Raw genomic sequence first — 24,563 nt, 5'->3', positions numbered from 1 at the left:
CTTTACATGTCAAAATTCTCTGTTACTGCAAAACTCTGAGGTTAAAGTTTACATTTTTTAATGCAGAATTTTGCAATTCCCAATTTTCCCTTATAATTCCTTGTTTAAATCTCACAATTCTGACTTTTCCCTCAGAATTCCAACTTTACATTTCACAATTTTAACTTTCCCTTTTAGAATTCCAAATGCACATAGAATTCCAAGGGAAAATTCAGAATTCTGAGTTCACATCTTACAATGCCAACTTTTACATGAGAATTTTGAGTTTTGCAATTCTGACTTTCCCCCCAAAATTCAAATGCTATATTATACAATTCTGTAATTTTCCCTGAGAATTCCGAGTTCCCATCATTTAATTCAGAATTTTCCTCAGAATTTAGAGTTTAAGTTTTGCAATTCTGATTTCCACCCAAGTATTCCAATTTTATGTCACTATTGCTAGCTTTTTCTGCAAAATTCTGAGATTAAAGTTTACATTTCGCAATTCAGAATTTGCTCTCAGAATTCCAAGATGAAATCTTGTAATTTTAACTTTGACCCAAAATTCCAACTTTATGTAAAATCTTAAAATTCTGACATTTATTTTACAACTTACAACTTTACTTTACAACTGTACATGTCATAATTCTGACTTTTCCTGCAAAATTCAGATTGTAAAGTTGAAATCTTGCAATATTGACTTTTTTCACCCCAAAATTCTACAATTCTGACTTTTTTTATTCTTAGTTTTCTTAGAATTCTTAGCTTAAATCTCACAATTCTGACATTTGCCTCAGAATTTCGAGTTCACGTCTTACAATTCAGACTTTTCCCTCAAAATTATGAGTTTTAATTTTGCAATTCTGGCTTTCCCTCCAGAATTTTCACTTAGAAATCTGCCTTCACATCTTTCCCACCAAAAATTCCAACTTTACATTTCACAATTCTGTCATTTTAAATCTTGCAATTCAGATTTCCCCCCCTAAAATCCAACTTTACATTTTACACAATTTATTTTGCTCACAATTCAGATTTTTTCTGCACAATTCTGAGGTAAAAGTTTCAGAATTTCCCCTCACAATTCCAAATTCACACATTGCAATTCCAAATTTTCCCTTATAATTCCTTGTTTAAATCTGACAATTCTGACTTTTCCCTCAGAATTCCAACTTTACATTTCACAATTTTAACTTTTCCCTTTTAGAATTCCAAATGCACATCAAATTCTGACTTTTCCCTTGGAATTCTGAGTTCACATCTTACAATGCCAACTTTTACATTAGAATTTTGAGTTCAAATTTTGCAATTCTGACTTTCCCCCCCAAAATTCAAATGCTAAATTATACAATTCTGTAATTTTCCTTGAGAATTCCGAGTTCACATCATATAATTCAGAATTTTCCTCAGAATTTAGAGTTTAAGTTTTGCAATTCTTATTTCCACCCAAGAATTCCAATTTTATGTCACTATTGCTAGCTTTTTCTGCAAAATTCTGAGATTAAAGTTTACATTTCGCAATTCAGAATTTGCTCTCAGAATTCCAAGATGAAATCAAGATGACTTTTTCACCCCAAAATTCCAACTTTATGTAAAATCTTAAAATTCTGACATTTATTTTACAACTTACAACTTTACTTTACAACTGTACATGTCATAATTCTGACTTTTCCTGCAAAATTTAGATTGTAAAGTTGCAATATTGACTTTTTTCACCCCAAAATTCTACAATTCTGACTTTTTTATTCTTAGTTTTCTTAGAATTCTTAGCTTAAATCTCACAATTCTGACATTTGCCTCAGAATTTCGAGTTCACGTCTTACAATTCAGACTTTTCCCTCAAAATTATGAGTTTTAATTTTGCAATTCTGGCTTTCCCTCCAGAATTTTCACTTAGAAATCTGCCTTCACATCTTTCCCACCAAAAATTCCAACTTTACATTTCACAATTCTGTCATTTTAAATCTTGCAATTCAGATTTCCCCCCCTAAAATCCAACTTTACATTTTACACAATTTATTTTGCTCAGAAGTCTGAGTTCCCATCCCGAATGATGAACTTTCCCAAAAATTTCTGTTTACATTTTAACATTTTAACGATTTTTTCCCTCTTAATTCTGAGCAGACATCTTTTCATTCTGATTTGTTTGTTTTTTTGTTGTTGCAATTGTGACTTTTTCTCTTTAAATTCAGACTCTTTTACAATTGTGAGTTCATGTTAAGTTTACACCATGTAGTTCAGTTTTAAATATATATAAAAACTGCCCAAAGTGTGTGATATAAACTCACAACTGGAAAAAAAAGTCAAAATTCTGAGTCAAAAAAGATGCAATTACCTTTTTAAGCAAACACGCTTCCATATGGTTGTCCTCCGTGACTATATACAAAACTATATATTTCTGTGTGAGTGGTGTTTACGTGCAGGAGTCTCAACCACTGCGATCTGGTCACTGGAGATTTTGCGGTTGCTAGGCTGTCGATGTTGGTTGCTAGGTGGTGACGTACTCGAGTTCACCTCAACTCTTGGTCTCTAGATATATAAACCTTCCCAGTGATATGAAATATTTTCTTGTATGTGCATTACATTCAATAACATTTGCATTATATTCTGATTATACTGTAACATGATGCTATTTTGATAAATTGCATTGATAAAAGTTGACCAAACCCATTGGAAACACTTTAGAGTAACGATCCACAATGCTCATTTCAACACTGACTAAAAATGATTGTAGGATCAAATGTTGTATCTGTTAACAATAATTAATGCAGCGTCAACCAACATTAAGAATTGTTAATAATACACTGCAAGTTTTGTCTTGTTTCTAGTCCAAATATCTTGAAATTCTTAAATCAAGAAGCATTTAAGTCAAAATTAAGTGAGAAACAAGCTAAATAATCTGCAAATGAGGAAAGCTAAATAGTCTTATGCCAAAATGAAAAACATGATTGTTTAACTTAAACCACTGGCAGATTATTCTGCTTGTTTTAAGGGAAAACTCACATAATTTTGACGTAAATCAAGACAATATTTCTTGGTTGTGTAGAAAATGCTTCTCGATTTAAGAGTTTTGAGATATTTAGATTAGTAACAAGCATTGTACTGTAATATATATATAAAATTAGATCAGATAACTCTCAGTTTTAATGCATTTAGGAGGATTTATTAGTTATGCCTCATTCACACTAACAGCGGCTCTGTAGCTGCCTGTCGCTCTGGGTGGTGACATGCTGCAAACGCAGGTCTGTGTAGATCTACAGCTCGGAGAAAACAACCGGGCTCTGAGCGAGCTGAGAGAGGATCACAAGAGCTCTACTGGTGCTCCCATTGGCTGTTGCTAAAGAGAGTCGCTCTTCATTTGCATAAAGTTGAAGGACTCTCAACTTTGTCATGTCGCTCGACATGCCTACCTGGTCACCAACGATTGCTGGTGGTCACATAGACGGAGGTCGCCGAAAGTCGCTCGCTCACTCATAGTGTGAATGAGGCTTTGTGGGTTTGACTAAAATGTTACCATTTGAGTTATTCTGTAAATGACAATTAGTCAACATAACAATGTTTTATAAGTGAAAATAATAAACGGTTTCATTTGTTGTGATTGAACATTAGGGTTGTTTCACTAAATATCAATTAACTGGCTCTTCTGCAGTTCAAAAGTGACTATAAACCTTATTTTATGCCAAATAAAAAGCTCATTAAATATTCATTCATTTTAATTTGGCTTAGTCCCTGATTTATCAGAGGTCACCGCAGCGGAATGAACCGCCAAATATTCCAGCATATGTTTTACGCAGTGGATGACTTCCAGCCACAACCCAGTACTGGGAAACACCCATACACACTCATTCAAACCCACACACACACACTAATACACTACGGCCAATTTAGTTAATCAATTCCCCTAAAGCGCATGTGTTTGGACTGTGGGGAAAACCGGAGCACCCGGAGGAAACCCATGCCAACATGGGGAGAACATGCAAACTCCACACAGAAATGCCAACTGACCCAGCCGGGACTCAAACCAACGACCTTCTTGCTGTGTAGTTTACAGAATAAAACTAAAGTAACATTTTATTTATATAGATTACTGTAAATCAAAAACCCAAAGAAACTAAGAATTATCAAGTGATGTCTTTATTATATATATATATGTGTGTGTGTGTGTGTGTGTGTGTGTGTGTGTGTATGTATATATATATATATATATATATATGTGTGTGTGTGTGTGTGTGTGTGTGTGTGTGTGTGTATGTATATATATATATATATATATATATATATATATATGTGTGTGTGTGTGTGTGTGTGTGTGTGTATTTATATATATATATATATATATATATATATATATATATATATATATATATATATATATATATATATATATATATATATATATATGTGTGTGTGTGGGTGTGGGTGTGTGTGTATGTATATATATATATATATATATATACACATACAGTGCTCAGCATAATTGAGTCCAGCCCGCTTTGAAAATGAAAATTTTTCTCCATTTCTCAGTGAATATAGGTAATGTATTATATTGCATTTAAACAAAACAGATATATTAAACAGATATATTTATTAAAATAATATTTTAGTCACCAAACAGATTTAGAAATCAAAAGGTAATGCAATTAAATTCAAGCAAAACATTGCAAAAATAAATTATAACTTACAAAATTTCAAATTCATTTTTCTTTTTTTGTTTCTCTTGATTTTTCCTCTTTTTTAAATTTGTATTTAATATTTTTCTATAACATATAAATTCGGCTGTACTAGTTTTTGGAGCGTTATCATAAGTTATTTTGTTATTTAAGCTCCAGATTTGGCTTCAGTACTGACTAATCCAGTGTTTCCCAACCCATTTCCTGGAGGCACACCAACAGTACATATTTTGGATGTCTCCCTTTTCTGACCCATTAACTTCAGGTGTTGGAGTCTCTTCTGATGTTATGATAAGTTGATTCAGGTGTGTTTGATTAGGGAGAGGTTGAAAATGTGTACTGTTGGTGTGCCTTCAGGAACAGGGTTGGGAAACACTGGACTAATCTAATGTATATGCTCAAATATAATATTGTATAGCTTCCTATTAAAAACATGAATTTAAAAGAGAGATTTGTGAGGGGTGTACATATATGCTGACCACTGTATATATATATATATATATATATATATATATATATATATATATATATATATATATATAAAGATATATAATTAATATTTTTTAAGAATATTTTTTTATATCTGCATATTTCAGAAAGTAATGCATCACAGTTTATATGAGCTGAATGTAAACAACCAAATGAAGATGAACATTACTACATTTCTCTTATGAACACTCTCGGGATTTAGTATGATATTGATTATGTATATGGAAAGTTGATGTATTTGCTCTTGGCGGTATAGATCTGCTGCCGATTTGATTATTATGACCGAGCAAGTACCAAGACCTGCTACTGCCAGTATATAAACAGACATGCCATCTGAGAATATACCACGCTGCTGCTGCAAACATAGCATACATGTAACCCCTGTAGCAGATCTAAACACAGGTGGAGCTGGGGTGGAGGAGGGTCTTCGAAAACACGCTGCAACTTAACAGCGTAAAATGATGTGGAGCATTTAAACTGATGAGGAGCAAGCTCATTGGCTGCAGAGGAGACAGCAACCAATGCTAAGCCATGTAATTAATGACGCAGGAGCTGATTTGGTAATCTATCAGCCTGTGTGTGCATTGAGTTTCATGGCAGAAATTTCAATTAATTCGTTCAAATTCAGCACATATGAATTGTTTGCAACCACCTACCTTAACAAAAATAGTAAACTCATTAAATCATTTTTTTTCAGTGTCGCTAATGGGACATTCGTCATCGTTTCATCGTTAAATTGAATGTTTTGTACTGGACTTTACTGTAAAGTGTGACCAACTTTCCTTTACATCACAACTCTGACATAATTAGTTCCAACACACCACTGAGCAGCTCGATGCTGATAGTTGCAGATATAAAACCACCACAAATGTCCATTAGTGCAACCGAGCAGCCCTGACCGCTGACCTTGTGACCTCTGCCCTCTGACCTTCAGGCGCAGTGGGACAGGCTGAGTTTGAGGACTCCGTCTGCGTGCATCTTGAAGAGCAGCTTGAACTCGGTGGGCAGCTGGTGCGACTCCTGCCACTTGGTGGTGAATTTGGTGCCCTTCTTGTCGTAGTAATGATACGGCAGCTCCTTGCCGGTGTTGGGGTCCCAGCCGAAGGGCCAGAATCCGTACAAATGCACCTGTTCACACAGAGACGAGGCCAGCGTGAACATCAGGATCCCCGTGCTCAGACGCTTCGGAGAAAGCTGCTTCGTTTTCCAATACCTGCACACAAAACAGCAGAGAGGTATTATCAGAAATCAGCTTTATTCACCAAGGAAGTTTGTTCTGGAGCTCAGGATACATACAGTCAGTGTTGGGGGTAACGCATTACAAGTAACATGAGCAGTGTTGGAGAGTAACTAGCTACATGGAACGGCGTTACGTAATTTAATTACAAAATAAAAGTAATAGCAGTGTTGGGCAGTAGCGTCGCTGCTACTAGCTTAACTACATTTCTCAGTAGCGTGGCGGCAGCGTTGCTACTTTATAAATCCAATAGCTTTTCAGTAGCGAAGCTATTTTTTTTACTCAAATAGCGCAGTAGCGTTAACACAAGCTACATTTACTGATCGCAGATCAATAAGTGACAGCACCAACATTCACAGAGATTTGAGGCCGGTGTCTAGCTGATGAAGGTAAATACATATGATGGCGAGAATGACGATTTCTTCTTCTTCCTGTTTTACGATGGTTGACAACAAACTTTTTGGTGCGTTACTGCCACCTCTCGCTCTGGTCAGTGACGTCGCAAATCAATCATTGGGCTGACACGAGAAACTTGCTTGATGGAAAGATGACTGCCCTGCTGAAAAAAACAGCTTAAACCAGCCTAGGCTGGTTGGCTGGTTTTAGCTGGTTGACCAGCCTGGTTTTAGAGGGGTTTTGGCCATTTCCAGGCTGGTTTCCAGCTATTTCCAGCCTGGTCTTAGCTGGTCAGGCTGGTAGTTGGTTTTAGCTGGTCATTTTCCAGTCTGACCAGCTAAAACCAGGCTGAAAATGGCTGGAAACCAACCTGGAAATGGCCAAAACCCCTCTAAACCCAGGCTGGTCAACCAGCTAAAACCAGCCAACCAGCCTAGGCTGGTTTAAGCTGTTTTTTTCAGCAGGGTGAGGGAGAGGAGTTACTGTAGTATAATATATATTGGTTATATATAGTATAATGTGTATTAGTTTACTGTAGTAAAGTCTAAAATATACTACGGTTATTACTATTATTTCATGATAATTATTAATGATACTACAATATGTAAGTTAGTGGAATTGAATGCTTATTGGTAAATATTTCCCTTTACTATACATTACTATAGTATTTTAAATGCGTAACACCTGGTTTTATTGGATTTTTTTTGCTTTTGCTGTTATTTACACTCATTTCTGTTTGGTACAATATTATTTACAGTAAATAACTGAGCTGAACTATTCTGCCTCATATGTTTCATTGACAGTTTTAGTGATCACTAAGATATGAATGATAATTTAAGTTGCTTCAATTTAAAAATGAAAAATAGCAGCTAATAGCTTAGCTCACTACATTTTTCATTTTTAAATCGAAGCAACTTAAATTATCATTCATATCTTAGTGATCACTAAAACTGTCAATGAAACATATGAGGCAGAATAGTTCAGTTCAGTTATTTACTGTAAATTATATTTGTTTTATTAAAAACAAGCTTAGATTTGCCCAGCTGTCAGGTTTTAGACCATATGGGGCACAGCATGTGTATTGGGATATAAAGTGAAAGTAAACAATGAGGAGGCTCATCTCTCACCTGTAGATGCTCTGTTTAACTGTTTTATTTCTAGTGAAGCATTCAGTTTTTACACTTACAAAGTCCGCCATGTAAATAGCAAATGCACCATGAGAGACGAGACTCTGATTGGTTTATTCTCAAAACACACCTATATCTCATTAAGAGAATAAGCTCAACCCTGTTAGACCATGCACCACGGCGCAAAGCGGACTTTTTCGTCCTTAAATAGCAAGTGGATTCTGACACGCCATTAATGCGTTCGCGCCCTGTGCTTTGGACTTTGCGCATGGATCGTCAAAATAGAGCCCTAAACTGAATACTAGTATCTTGAAGAAGATCTGTCAAATATTATGTGCTGTCATCATGAAATCAGACTAAAGACTAACGAAATCAGTTATTATGAGTTATTAAAACTATTATATTTAGAAATGTGTGTAAAATATTATTTTTATTAAACAGAAATGGGGGAGGGGGATATATAAGAAGGCTAATAATTCTGCCTTTAACTGTACAACAGATAAGAGCTTTATCTGAACCCTGAATGCTGACTGATGCTCTCATGTGTAGTTATTGGCAGTAAAGCACAGCGTTTACCCAGAAAGCCTGAGGTAACAGAGCTAATGTGTCCAGGAGAACAACAGGAGAAACGCACACAAACACACACACACAACACCAACACGTCCATGAAGGTCAGCAGATCGTGTGTGTTCGGCGGCGGCGCTCAGAGCAAGGTTAATTCAGCCAGCATCGCTAATCCAGTCCTAGCAGCGCTCACACACATTATACACACTATACGCTACACAAACACATAAACACTCATTTTATACACACTCAATACACACTGTCTCTCTACGTAAAACACACACAAAATATACACACACAAACACACATGTATATATATATATACACACACAACACCCTACACAGACACACTCTCTACACAAACACACGCTACAGTACATATACACTCACAACACTACACACACTCTACATAAACACACAACCCACACACTCTACAAGGTCTCTGGTTTGAGCCCTGGTTGGGTCAGCTGGTGTTTCTGTGTGGAGTTTGCATGTTCTCCCCGTGTTGGTGTGGGTTTCCTCCGGGTGCTCCGGTTTCCCCCACAGTCCAAACACATGCGCTATAGGGGAACTGATGAACTAAATTGGTCCTCATAGTGTATGAGTGTGTGTGTGTGTGTGTGTGTGTGTGTTTGTGTTTGTGTGTGAGAGAATGAGTGTGTATGGGTGTTTCCCAATACTGGGTTGCAGCTGGAAGCACATCCGCTGCATAATATATATGCTGGAATACTTGGTGGTTCATTCCGCTGTGGCGACCCTTGATAAATGAGGGACTAAGCCGAAGAAAAAATGAGTGAATTATTTGTTTATTGTGTTTTTCATTCTTAATTGTTGTGTAAATATTTGTTGGACCAAAATTTGTAAGTCAATGTGTTCAAAGAGCATCTTAAAAAGCAAGAAATAGCATGAGTTCTTCTCATGTGTCTACAATGAGATCCGTCTTTATTCCTCTGGTACTGTTAAAACGAGTATCTCTAATCTCCTTGAGGAGTTTGTGAGCGTCTTACATGCTTAAATCTGTCGCCACACAAGGACTCAGTTTAATGGGATTGGGACAGATTACAGGGCATTCGCTCGGTTCTGAGAATGAGGGTTAAACCGAGAAACTCCTTTCTTCGTCATGTTCACTTAAGAGTCTTCAGCTCATCAGATCATACTATAAAAGCCAGTCGCTGACGTTGAAGGAAAACCAAAAACCAGAGTGAAAATTCTTTCTCAGTTTACATCTTGCAAATCTACAGTCTACAGTTTGTATTTATGACTTTTCCTCTGTATTCTAAGCTGCAAAGCTTCCTCTGCATTCTACGTGTTGCAATTCTCACTGTTTTTTTCTGATTTTTAAGTGAGTTTACATTTTGCAATTTTGCAATTCTGCCTTTTTCTGGGAATTCCGAGTTTTTAATGTAGGAATTGTGAGTTAACATGCCACAATTGCCACTTTTTTTCTGGGAATTCTGAGTTTTTAATGTCAGAGTTGTGAGTTTACACACTGCATTTCTGACTTTCTTTCTGAGAATTCTGAGTTTTTTATGTCACAATTTTCAGTTTACATACCGCAATTCTGACTTTTTGGCGGGAATTCTGAGTTTTTAATGTCGGAATTGGGAGTTTACATACCGCAATTTCGAGATATTTTTCTAGGAATTCTGAGTTTTTAATGTCGGAAATATAAGTAAGTTTACATTGCCAGACTTTTTTCTAGGAATACTGAGTTTTTAATGTCGGAAATATAAGTAAGTTTACATTCCCAGACTTTTTTCTAGGAATTTTTAATGTCGGAAATATAAGTAAGTTTACATTCCCAGACTTTTTTCTGGGAATTCTGAGTTTTTAATGTCGCAATTGTGAGTTTACATACCACAATTTCGAGATTTTTTATGGGAATTCCGAGTTTTTAATGTCAGAATTGTGAGTTTACATGCCACAATTCTGACTTTTTTCTGGGAATTCTGAGTTTTTTATGTCACAATTGTGAGTTTACATGCCACAATTCCGACATATTTCTGGGAATTCTTAGTTTTTAATGTCGCAATTCTAAGTGACTTTACATTCTGCAATTCCGACTCTTTGTAGGAATTCTAAGTTTTTAATGTCGCAATTGGGAGTTTACATACCACAATTTCGAGATTTTTTTATGGGAATTCCGAGTTTTTAATGTCGGAAATATAAGTAAGTTTACATTCCCAGACTTTTTTTCTAGGAATTCTGAGTTTTAATGTCACAATTGTGAGTTTACATTCCACAATTCCGACATATTTCTGGGAATTCTGAGTTTTTAATGTCGCAATTGTGAGTTTACATATCACAATTCTGACTTTTTTCTGGGAATTCTGAGTTTTTTATGTCGCAATTGTGAGTTTACATACCGCAATTCTGACTTTTTGGGGGGAATTCTGAGTTTTTAATGTCGCAATTCTAAGTGACTTTACATTCTGCAATTTCGACTCTTTGTAGGAATTCTAAGCTTTTATTGTCGCAATTGGGAGTTTACATACCACAATTTCGAGATTTTTTTATGGGAATTACGAGTTTTTAATGTCGGAAATATAAGTAAGTTTACATTCCCAGACTTTTTTTCTAGGAATTCTGAGTTTTTAATGTCGGAAATATAAGTAAGTTTACATTCCCAGACTTTTTTTCTAGGAATTCTGAGTTTTTAATGTCGGAAATATAAGTAAGTTTACATTCCCAGACTTTTTTTCTAGGAATTCTGAGTTTTTAATGTCGGAAATATAAGTAAGTTTACATTCCCAGACTTTTTACTAGGAATTCTGAGTTTTTAATGTCGGAAATATAAGTAAGTTTACATTCCCAGACTTTTTTCTAGGAATTCTGAGTTTTAATGTCACAATTGTGAGTTTACATTCCACAATTCCGACATATTTCTGGGAATTCTGAGTTTTTAATGTCGCAATTGTGAGTTTACATATCACAATTCTGACTTTTTTCTGGGAATTCTGAGTTTTTTATGTCGCAATTGTGAGTTTACATACCGCAATTCTGACTTTTTGGGGGGAATTCTGAGTTTTTAATGTCGCAATTCTAAGTGACTTTACATTCTGCAATTTCGACTCTTTGTAGGAATTCTAAGCTTTTATTGTCGCAATTGGGAGTTTACATACCACAATTTCGAGATTTTTTTTATGGGAATTACGAGTTTTTAATGTCGGAAATATAAGTAAGTTTACATTCCCAGACTTTTTTCTAGGAATTCTGAGTTTTTAATGTCGGAAATATAAGTAAGTTTACATTCCCAGACTTTTTTTCTAGGAATTCTGAGTTTTTAATGTCGGAAATATAAGTAAGTTTACATTCCCAGACTTTTTTTCTAGGAATTCTGAGTTTTTAATGTCGGAAATATAAGTAAGTTTACATTCCCAGACTTTTTTCTAGGAATTCTGAGTTTTTAATGTCGGAAATATAAGTAAGTTTACATTCCCAGACTTTTTTCTGGGAATTCTGAGTTTTTAATGTCGCAATTGTGAGTTTACATACCGCAATTCTGATGTTTTTTCAAGGAATTCTGAGTTTTTAATGTCGCGATTGTGAGTTTACATTCCACAATTCTGACATTTTTCTGGGAATTCTGAGTTTTTAATGTTGTAATTCTACATGAGTTTACATTCCACAATTCTGAGATTTTTTATGGGAATTACGAGTTTTTAATGTCGGAAATCTAAGTAAGTTTACATTCCCAGACTCTTTTCCGGGAATTTTGAGTTTTTAATGTCAGAATTGTGAGCTTACATACCGCAATTCTGACTTTTTTTGGGGAATTCTGGGTTTTTATTTATGGAATTCTAAATCAGTTTATATTCAGCAATTCTGACTTTTTTTCTGTGAATTCTGAATATTTAATGTCAGAATTATTAGTGAGTTTACATTCCGCAATTATGACTTTTTTCTGGGAATTTTGAGTTTTTAATGTTGAAATTGTAAGTGAGTTTACATTCCACAAATGAATCTAACTTCAACTTTACATCTCAAAATCAAGACAATCTCTATATTCTCAAAATTTTCTCAAAATGTCTTACCTGTTGACATACTGCATGATGTTTCCCGGCCAGGCTAGCTGTACTTTCAGCTGCCCTTTGTGCTCCACAAAGAAATCGACTAGTGTTCGCGTCACTGTGGCAGACGTGTGGAAGAAAAAGGCCGGGATCCACAAGATGGCGCCGTCCAGCTTCTTCAGACTCAGAAAGAAGTTGTTCCTGTCCTGGATGGTCAGCAGGTTGTTGTAGTATTTCTCCAGAATACTGGGGTTAAAGGTGGTGAGGTTGGTCCGGCGTCCCACGTCTCGACGGAAGACTTCAGTGGGCGCGAAATTACAGCGGAAGACAAAATCGTATTTGTCGATTTCAGGACCACATCGGCTGCCAGTGAGAATCCCGCTGTTTCCCACTACAGCACAAGTGTTGTAGCGTTTGTTGAGGACGGGAGAAGCATCCGGAAGCAGAGACCTGAGGTTTTCTCCAATGGAGAAGACGTATTTGTGACTGGAGTAGTCGTAGTGCATTAACTGACCCACACGGACGCTGTTTTTGGTCAGGGTGAAGTTGTGCGGCACGTCAATATGCTGCGCGATCTCTTTACTGGAAAATAGACATAACAAGATCAACATCAGAATCAACAGAGTCAAGAATACAATAATAATTCAATTAAATTCATTAACTAATAGCTTTTAACAGTTAAAGTTATATATAAACATAGTTAACCTGCAGTTATACAGTATATAGGTCAGGGGTGTCCAAACTCGGTCCTGGAGGACCGGTGTCCTGCTGAGTTTAGCTCCAACACACTGCCAGGAGGTTTCTAGTATATCTAGTAAGGGCTTGATTAGCTGATTCAGGTGTGTTTGATTAGGGTTGGAGCTCAACTCTCCAGGACACCCCTGTAGTTTGGACACCCCTGAGATAGGTGATGTCCATGTGTACATGTTCAATGAAGTGGAGTGTACACTTGAAACTAGAATTGAATTATCTGTCTCCCTCTGCTCTGCCTAGGAAATGTCTAATTGCTTACTTCAGACTGATTGCTCAATGCTGATTGGCCTACAGTGACACAACTTCCTCGTCAGTCATCTTTGTGATGTAATGTGTATTTATATATAGCGCATTTATTGTGTATGGCCATACACCCAAAGCACTTCACAATCATGAGGGGGGTCTCTCCACACCTCCACCAGTGTGCAGCATCCAACTGGATGATGTGACGACGGCGCCAGTGCATCACCACACAACAGCTATTGGTGGAGTGGAAAGAAAGTAATAGAGCCAATTCGGTGGATGGGGATGATTGGGCAGCCATGATGGTTAAGGCCAATGGAGAGAATTTACTCTTTACGAGAAGTGCCACTGGATTTTTAATGAGCACAGAGAGTCTCATCCGAAAGACGGCGCTCACTGACAGTATAGTGTCCCCTTCACTTTACTGGGGCATTAGGACACAGGTTGAGCGCCCCCTGCTGGCCTCACTAACACCTCTTCCGACAGCAGCCTAGTTTTCTCATGTGGTCTCCCATCCAGAGACTGACCAGGCTCAGCCCTGCTTAACTTCAGAGAGTAACCCCTCTTGGGCTGAAGGGTGATATGGCTGTGACCTTGTGATCATTGTTTGGTCAGTCTTGCTTTGTGTGCATGTGTTGAAGTTTGTGACTAGTGAGATTTAAGAAGAAAATGAATAAAAAGGTAAACAAACAAACAAATAGGGCTGGGCGATTAATCGAAAAGTAATCGAAATCGACATTCAGAACCTATAATCGATTACATTTTTCCAGGTCGATTTTTTTTCCCGATTACTTTCCCCTACCGCGTGTGAAGTGACTCTGCTCCGTTACGTTACGTTATTCTACCAACATGTCGAGCATGGACAACTTAAACACTGAAAAATGCATATTTACTGTCAGCAAAAAATAACTAAAATAATCGTTTATTAACCGTAATCGAATTAAAATGTTTAATTAATCGAGATTTAGATTTTAGGCTTATTTGCCCAGCCCTACAAACAAAAACAAACAATTTTAAATGTGATAAAGATATTTTAATTAGTAATACAATTTCACAATATTAAAGTTTTACTCTATTTTTGTTTAAATAAATGTAGCCTTGAACAGCTGAGAGAAAAAAAATCTTATTTATTCCTACATGGCTTTTGCTGATTATTCAATCTACTTACTTTAAATAAGTTGAAACAACACAACTCTTAATTTATTTTGGAACAACTTAACTGTTTCATGTTCAATCCACTTGCAATATGTGTGTGTAACTCATATGTTTATTTCTGTAATGCATTGTATACTGTTGATTGGTCGACCTGAGCTCTGCATAAGCGCTCCTGTTGAACCTCCAGTTGCTGGACTCCTGCAGGTTCTCGTTGAGCGCGGTATTCAGCGATGTGAACGCAGGATCCAGAAACTTCATGGCCAGTTGGGACCTGCATGAAGAGAAGACGCACAGACAGAGGAAATGAACAGAGTTTGTGTTTCCGCTTGACAGGAAGGGACGTCCCGCTGATGGCAGCAGCTGAGAGTGCTTTAAATCAATGTGAGCCATCCAGAGCGCTGTCAGTCAGCTCGCGCCCGCGGCTCTTCATGCCCGCTCTAATTAAACAGCCGCTTTCAGACTCCACGCCTGCCCGCTTCCCAGCTCTCATTTGTTAAAGCTTGTTCCGTTTCATTAACGAAGTTATTTGAGTCTGGGTTACGGCCGCAGAGGTCAGAGCCATGTTCTGGGTTACAGACTCAGGGCTTCATTCATAGGCACAAAACAATCCATCAGGGTGCTCTGATTTATAGGGAAATTCGTACACTGGAAAATCAGCTAGTGTAGAAATGGTTTTCACTGAGAGTTTGCTAAAATTCTGAATTAATATCAAGAAATGCAAGATTAAACATGACATTTGGAAGGCAAAAACTGAAATAGTGCTTTCAGGCTAATAATTTTGACCATATATTCACTGTTTTACACAGACTCAGGGCTTTGTTCATAGGCACAAAACAGTCCATCAGGATGCTCTGATTTATGGGGAAATTGGTACACTGGAAAATCAACTAGTGTAGAAATGGTTGTCACTGAGAGTTTGCTAATATTATAAATTAATCCCAATAAACGCAGAAATAAACATGACATTTTGAAGGCAAAAAACTCAAATAGTGCTTTCAGGCTAATAATAAATAATTTTGACCATATTTTCACTCTTTTACAGAGACTCACAGCTTTGTTCAAAGGCTTCAAACAATAAAACAGGATGCTCTGATTTATCAGAAAAATGAGTACACTAGAAAATCAACTAGTGTAGAAATGGTTGTCACTGAGAGTTTGCTAAAATTCTGGATTAATACCAAGAAAAGCAAGATTAAACATGACTTTTTGAAGGCAAAACATTGAAATAGCTTTTTTCTTGTTGTTTAATAATAATTTCAGATTATTTCAGATACTTTTTCAGATACTTTTTTACACCAATTTACATCAATTTATTAAACAATTGTTGTGTAAATTTTGCATTAAAATTTAACAATGACGAATAAATTCCATCGAAATTATTTTACCTAGACTTCTAAAAAAAGTAGTTTAGAAACAATAAAAAAACTTTAACTAAAATTAAATTACTTATTTAACTAAAATTAAATAATACTTTACATTAATTATATACATGAATTTAATTTTGAAGACTAAATAATTGCTCTTATAAAAACACAGACTCACTGCTTTTTTCATATGCACATAACAATCTATCAGGATGCTCTGATTTATAGGGAAATTGGTACACTGGAAAATCAGCTAGTGTAGAAATGGTTTTCACTGAGAGTTTGCTAAAATTCAGAATTAATATCAAGAAATGCAAGATTAAACATGACTTTAGGAAGGCAAAAACTGAAATAGTGCTTTCAGGCTAATAATTTTGACCATATATTCACTGTTTTACACAGACTCAGGGCTTTGTTCATAGGCACAAAACAGTCCATCAGGATGCTCTGATTTATGGGGAAATTGGTACACTGGAAAATCAACTAGTGTAGAAATGGTTGTCACTGAGAGTTTGCTAATATTATAAATTAATCCCAATAAACGCAGAAATAAACATGACATTTTGAAGGCAAAAAACTCAAATAGTGCTTTCAGGCTAATAATAAATAATTTTGACCATATTTTCACTCTTTTACAGAGACTCACAGCTTTGTTCAAAGGCTTCAAACAATAAAACAGGATGCTCTGATTTATCAGAAAAATGAGTACACTAGAAAATCAACTAGTGTAGAAATGGTTGTCACTGAGAGTTTGCTAAAATTCTGGATTAATACCAAGAAAAGCAAGATTAAACATGACTTTTTGAAGGCAAAACATTGAAATAGCTTTTTTCTTGTTGTTTAATAATAATTTCAGATTATTTCAGATACTTTTTCAGATACTTTTTTACACCAATTTACATCAATTTATTAAACAATTGTTGTGTAAATTTTGCATTAAAATTTAACAATGACGAATAAATTCCATCGAAATTATTTTACCTAGACTTCTAAAAAAAGTAGTTTAGAAACAATAAAAAAACTTTAACTAAAATTAAATTACTTATTTAACTAAAATTAAATAATACTTTACATTAATTATATACATGAATTTAATTTTGAAGACTAAATAATTGCTCTTATAAAAACACAGACTCACTGCTTTTTTCATATGCACATAACAATCTATCAGGATGCTCTGATTTATAGGGAAATTGGTACACTGGAAAATCAGCTAGTGTAGAAATGGTTTTCACTGAGAGTTTGCTAAAATTCAGAATTAATATCAAGAAATGCAAGATTAAACATGACTTTAGGAAGGCAAAAACTGAAATAGTGCTTTCAGGCTAATAATTTTGACCATATATTCACTGTTTTACACAGACTCAGGGCTTTGTTCATAGGCACAAAACAGTCCATCAGGATGCTCTGATTTATGGGGAAATTGGTACACTGGAAAATCAACTAGTGTAGAAATGGTTGTCACTGAGAGTTTGCTAATATTATAAATTAATCCCAATAAACGCAGAAATAAACATGACATTTTGAAGGCAAAAAACTCAAATAGTGCTTTCAGGCTAATAATAAATAATTTTGACCATATTTTCACTCTTTTACAGAGACTCACAGCTTTGTTCAAAGGCTTCAAACAATAAAACAGGATGCTCTGATTTATCAGAAAAATGAGTACACTAGAAAATCAACTAGTGTAGAAATGGTTGTCACTGAGAGTTTGCTAAAATTCTGGATTAATACCAAGAAAAGCAAGATTAAACATGACTTTTTGAAGGCAAAACATTGAAATAGCTTTTTTCTTGTTGTTTAATAATAATTTATTTTATTTCAGATACTTTTTTACACCAATTTACATCAATTTATTAAACAATTGTTGTGTAAATTTTGCATTAAAATTTAACAATGACGAATAAATTCCATCGAAATTATTTTACCTAGACTTCTAAAAAAAGTAGTTTAGAAACAATAAAAAAACTTTAACTAAAATTAAATTACTTATTTAACTAAAATTAAATAATACTTTACATTAATTATATACATGAATTTAATTTTGAAGACTAAATAATTGCTCTTATAAAAACACAGACTCACTGCTTTTTTCATATGCACATAACAATCTATCAGGATGCTCTGATTTATAGGGAAATTGGTACACTGGAAAATCAGCTAGTGTAGAAATGGTTTTCACTGAGAGTTTGCTAAAATTCAGAATTAATATCAAGAAATGCAAGATTAAACATGACTTTAGGAAGGCAAAAACTGAAATAGTGCTTTCAGGCTAATAATTTTGACCATATATTCACTGTTTTACACAGACTCAGGGCTTTGTTCATAGGCACAAAACAGTCCATCAGGATGCTCTGATTTATGGGGAAATTGGTACACTGGAAAATCAACTAGTGTAGAAATGGTTGTCACTGAGAGTTTGCTAATATTATAAATTAATCCCAATAAACGCAGGAATAAACATGACATTTTGAAGGCAAAAACTCAAATAGTGCTTTCAGGCAAATTATAAATAATTTTGACCATATATTCACTCTTTTACACAGACTCACGGCTTTATTCAAAGGCTTCAAACAATCCAACAGGATGCTCTGATTTATCGTGAAAATTAGTACACTGGAAAATCAACTAGTGTAGAAATGGTTTCACTGAGAGTTTGCTAAAATTCTGGATTAATACCAAGAAACGCAAGAATAAACATGAAATTTTGAAGGCAAAACATTGAAATAGCTTTTTTCTTGTTGTTTAATAATCATTTATTTTATTTCAGATACTTTTTACACCAGTTTACACCAATTTACATCAATTTATTTAACAATTGTGTAAATTTTGCATTAAAATTTAACAATGACGAATAAATTCCATCGAAATTATTTTACCTAGACTTCTAAAAAAAGTAGTTTAGAAACAATAAAAAAACTGATAAAATTAAATAATACTTTACATTAATTATATACATGAATTTAATTTTGAAGACTAAACAATTGCTCTTATAAAAACACAGACTCACTGCTTTTTTCATATGCACATAAGAATCTATTAGGATGCTCTGATTTATGGGGAAATTGGTACACTGGAAAATCAACTAGTGTAGAAATGGTTTTCACTGAGAGTTTGCTAAAATTCTGGATTAATACCAAGAAACACAAGATTAAACATGACTTTTGGAAGGCAAAAACTGAAATAGTGCTTTCAGGCTAAGAATTTATTATTTTGATCATATATTCACTGTTTTACACAGACTCAGGGCTTTGTTCATAGGCACAAAACAATCCATCAGGATGCTCTGATTTATGGGGAAATTGGTACACTGGAAAATCAGCTAGTGTAGAAATGGTTTTCACTGAGAGTTTGATAAACTTCTGAATTAATACCAAGAAAAGCAAGATTAAATGACATTTTGAAGGCAAAAAATAAAGGTGAAAAAAGGTGAAATAGTGCTTTCAGGCTAATAGTTTAGAATTTTGACCATATATTCACTGTTTTACACAAACTTGTGGTTTTTTTATAATCTTCAAATAATCTGTCAGGATGTTCTGATTTATGGGCAAACTGGTACACTGGAAAATCAACTAGTGTAGAAATCGTTTCACTGAGAGCTTGCTAAAATTCTGAATTAATGCCAAGAAACGCAAGAATAAACATGATATTTTGAAGGCAAAAACTGAAATAGTGCTTTCAGGCTAATAATTTACAATTTTGACCATATATTCACTCTTTTACACAGACTACCAGCGTCGTTCAAAGGCTTTAAATAATCTATCAGGATGCTCTGATTTATGGGCAAATTGGGACACTGGAAAATCAACTAGTGTAGAAATGGTTTTCACTGAGAGTTTGTTAAAATTCAGAATTAATATCAAGAGACGCAAGATTAAACATGACATTTGGAAGGCAAAAACTGAAATAGTGCTTTCAGGCTAATAATGTACAATTTTGACCATATATTCACTGTTTTACACAGACTAAGGGCTTTGTTCATAGGCACAAAACAATCCATCAGGATGCTCTGATTTGTGGGGAAATTGGTACACTGGAAAATCAACTAGTGTAGAAATGGTTTTCACTGAGAGTTTGCTAATATTATAAATTAATCCCAATAAACGGAGGAATAAACATGAAATTTTAAACACTCAAATAGTGGGTTTTTTTGTCCTAAAAACCTATTTTTATTTAATATACTTTTAAACCAATTTAAATCAATTTAAAGCTCTTTTTTAGTTAAAACAATTGCAGAAATGTGTCAATTTTATTAACAATTTAGCGTTAGCATTTAACACTGAGCAATACATTCTGCTGAAATCGTTTTACCAAGACAAAGTTGTTTAGAAACCATTTAAAACACTTAAAAATAATATCTTACATAGCATAAGTAATAGTATTAAAACTGTACAGGATATATACACATGAAAACATGAAGACAAAATTGTTGCTCTTATAAAGGTGCAGACTCAGGGCTTCATTCACTGGACAAAACAATCCAAAAGTTATTAATAACTAATAAAGTTATGGTAACTAATAACATTTAATAACATTTTCCAAATTTGACTGTAATGCAATAATGTGCACCTTTTGTAAAGCTACTATATTTATTATGAAAGTGCTACACAAATAAACTTGAATTAAACTACCTCCACAAGCCTCTGCTACTGTATTCACTGACTCAACCTCTTCAGATCTGCTGGTTTTGGCCTGTTGTCTCTTCACTGGCTGGATTTCAGATGACTCACAGTTATGAAGGCGAATAATAATAACATACAGTCATCATATCTCCTGCTCTGTAACCTTGACTGTGGTGAATGTGTCTGATTACTGACAGAAATGAAGCTGCCAGAGACGTAAATCAGGACCAAGGACAGCGATCAGAGCAGCTCCATCCTTCACTGTACACCACAGTACATACAGTATCACGTGCACACTCTCTCTTGCTCTCTCTCTCTTTAAATCACAATACAGTTGAAGACTTTTTAATTATTTTTTAAGTATTTTCCTTTTCTTTAAGCATAATCGATTCAACTAATTCTTCATAATTATTTTATTTTGTTTTTGTCATGATGACAGTACATCATATTTTCCTGGCTATTCTGCAAGATACTAGTATTCAGCTTAACATGCAATTTAAAGGCTTAAAGGTGCAGCACGTGACTGTCTTCAAAACATTGTTTGTTGTGCTGGTTAAAAGTCTCTTCACATTTCAATAGTAATGATTAAAGTCAATGATCTAAATGTGTTTATATATATATTTTTATATTCTGGATAAGGCATAAGACTAAAAAATGTTCATCCAATTACAATTTGTCAGGTTGATAATTCCCATAATTCTAAAAAGCAGCCCAAACTTTGTCAACAAATGCAGATTTGTACATCGACGCTGGAGTAAGGACGACACCAAGGCTGAAGTGTTTCTGTTAGACAGGTCATGTTCTGTGTTTAAACTATTTCAGTCACGCAGAGCTGATGTAGATTGTGTTGTTATGAATGGGTTATATGCACAGAAGTGTTGTTTAGCCACTGAAATCTCCCTATGAAAGATTGATGCGACTATTTTCAGTTTTATAAGCATCGGATGGACCCCCTTTTGCCTTCAGAACTGCCTTAATTCAACAAGCTACTGGAAATATTCCTCAGAGATTTTGCTCCATATTGACATGATAGCATCACACAGTTGCTGCAGATTTCCGTTCCACCACATCCCAAAGGTGCTCTATTGGATTGAGCTCTGGTGACTGTGGAGGCCATTTGAGTACAGTGAACTCATTGTCATGTTCAAGAAACCAGTCTGAGATGATTCACGCTTTCTGACATGGTGCGTTATCCTGCTGGAAGTAGCCATCAGAAGATGGAGACACTGTGGTCATAAAGGGATGGACATGGTCAGCAACAATACTAAGGTAGGCTGTGGCGTTGACACAATGCTCAATTGGTACTAATGGACCCAAAGTGTGCCAAGAAAATCTCCCCCGCACCATTACACCACCACCACCAGCCTGAACCGCTGATACAAGGCAGGATGGATCCATGCTTTCATGTTGTTGATGCCAAATTCTGAGCCGACCATCCTAATGTGGCAGCAGAAATGGAGACTCATCAGACCAGGCAACGTTTCTCCAATCTTCTATTGTCCAGTTTTGGTGAGCCTGTGTGAATTGTAGCCTCAGTTTCCTGTTCTTAGCTGACAGGAGCGGCACCCGGTGTGGTCTTCTGCTGCTGTAGCCCATCCACCTCAAGGTTGGACGTGTTGTGTGTTCAGAGATGCTCTTCTGCAGACCTCGGTTGTAACGACTGCTTATTAGAGTTACTGTTGCCTTTCTATCAGCTGGAACCAGTCTGGCCATTTTCCTCTGACCTCTGGCATCAACAAGGCATTTGCGCCCACAGAACTGCTGCTCACTGGATATTTTCTGTTTCAGACCATTCTCTGTAAACCCTAGACATGGTTGTGCGTGAAAATCCCAGTAGATCAGCAGTCTCTGAAATACTCAGACCAGCCGGTCTGGAATCAACAACCATGCCACGTTCAAAATCACTTGAATCCCCTTTCTTCCCCATTCTGATGCTCGCTTTGAACTGCAGCAGATTATCTTGACCATGTCTACATGCCTAAATGCATTGAGTTGTTGCCACGTGATTGGCTGATTAGAAATTTGCATAATAAACAGTTGAACAGGTGTACCTAATAAAGTGGCCGGTTAGTGTATATTAATTATATGAATGCAGTCAGCTGCACTACAAAACTTTTCATTGAATTTACTATTTTCTTTTCGGCTAAGTGGTTGCAAATACTGTATATGTGCTGAATTTAAACAAACTAAATTCAGTAATGTAACTTAAATTCTTTATTTAAACTCATCCCATATAAATAGTTTGCAACAAAAAAAGTAAATCCAATGAATCATTTTCCAGTGCATGCTCAGAAATCATTACTCTGCGAAATATGAGAATGTAGGTTAGCCCATGATGATGATGAGGATCCAGGACTGAACTGCGCATGCGCGTTGAGCATCATGACAGAAGGACAAGAGGCCTTTCCAAAAAAAATGTAATCATATTAATCCGCATGTAGCTTACATCAGCACACTAACACAACACAAACGTCCTCTTTTTTGATGCACACACACTCAAGCACAAAAACGAGTGTGGGCGAGAGTGTGTGTGATAAACAGACTCACCGAAATCCCGCGTGGAACATGTACATCCGCGGGCCGCCGGCGTTGGCGTATTTCGGGGCGGTGAAGATGAAGTCCTTCTTGATGGACACGTAGCTGATCAATGACAAAATTAATAAAGCAACGCTGAACATCACCAGCCCCAAAACACTGACCACCCGAACCATCTCAGCCCAGAAGAATCAAGCCGCGATCACACACGGACAGCCAGCATGATGGTGGAAACCCGCATCCTTTCAGATGAAGATGATGATGATGATCTGTGTTTCTCCTGAGCTGCAGGACCGGCCATGCGGATCTCCGTCTGCTCCGCCGTAAACATCAGAAACACCGGCGAGATTTAAAGGAGACCCGGTGCTGCTCAGGGGGAACCGAGGAGTAAACAACCGACTGCAGCAGACGGAGGAGATTCACGGACAATGAAGGGTTACACGGATTATCCCGATCCCACACACACACACTCTCACACACACAGTCACTCGCTCGCGCAGCTATCTTTATGGGGACTCTCCATAGACGTAATGGTTTTTTTAATGTATTGATTGTATATTCTTTCTTCAACCCATAAACCAGGAAATAATTTGCAGTTTTGCATATTTTAAATACTTAAATCTGTCTAATTTATGAGCTGTTTTCCTTATGGGGACCAAAAAAAAAAAAAACTCCAAATTTACTTGTGTTGTTCATTTGGTATCATTTGGTCCCTACGACCATTGAGAACATGGTACACACACACAGTCACTCATTCACACATACAGCTATCTTAGTGGGGACTCTTCATAGACGTAATGATTTTTTTTTTCATGTCCAGACTGAATATTCTTTCCTCTGCCCCTAAACAAAGATATAATTAGCATTTTTACATATTTAAAATACTTAATTCTGCCTAATTGATGAGCTGTTTTCCTTATAGGGACCAATAAAGTCAAAGTTTACTTGTTTAGTAGTTCATTTCGCATCATTTGGTCCCTACGACCATTGAAATATATGGCACACACAGTCACTCACTCATGCGTATACAGCTATCTTTATGGGGACTCTCCATAGACTTTTTCTAACCCTACACCGGGATATAATTAGTAATTAATTATAATTTTTACATATTTAAAATACTTAATTATGCCTAATTGATCAGCTGTTTTCCTTATGGGGACCAAAAAAAGGCTAAATTTACTTGTGTTGTAGTTCATTTGGTGTAATTTGGTCCCTACAACGTTTAGAAAACATGGCACACACACACTTACTCGCTCATACAGCTACATTTATGGGGACTCTCCATAGATGTAATGATTTTTTTAATGTACTGACAGTATATTCGCTCCTCTACCCCTAAACTAGGAAATAATTTGCATGTTTACATTTTAAAAACACTTAATTCTGTCTTATTTATGAGCTGTTTTCCTTATGGGGACC

General features: G+C 35.8%; 1 protein-coding gene across 1 annotated transcript; it reads right to left on the bottom strand.

Annotated features, from left to right (window-relative positions):
- Positions 1-6,003: 6,003 nt before the first annotated feature.
- st8sia3 (ST8 alpha-N-acetyl-neuraminide alpha-2,8-sialyltransferase 3) lies at positions 6,004-23,317 on the bottom strand. The gene is made up of 4 exons (XM_056446729.1): positions 23,154-23,317; positions 14,772-14,891; positions 12,494-13,051; positions 6,004-6,348 (listed from the first exon to the last, which is right to left on the bottom strand). The coding sequence occupies exons 1-4, from the start codon at positions 23,315-23,317 to the stop codon at positions 6,066-6,068; spliced, it is 1,125 nt and encodes a 374-aa protein (XP_056302704.1). The 3' UTR covers positions 6,004-6,065.
- Positions 23,318-24,563: the final 1,246 nt, after the last annotated feature.

This window comes from Danio aesculapii, chromosome 21 (assembly GCF_903798145.1).
Source record: "Danio aesculapii chromosome 21, fDanAes4.1, whole genome shotgun sequence".
Lineage (NCBI taxonomy): Eukaryota > Metazoa > Chordata > Actinopteri > Cypriniformes > Danionidae > Danio > Danio aesculapii.
This window is presented reverse-complemented; position numbering and strand designations above follow the sequence as displayed.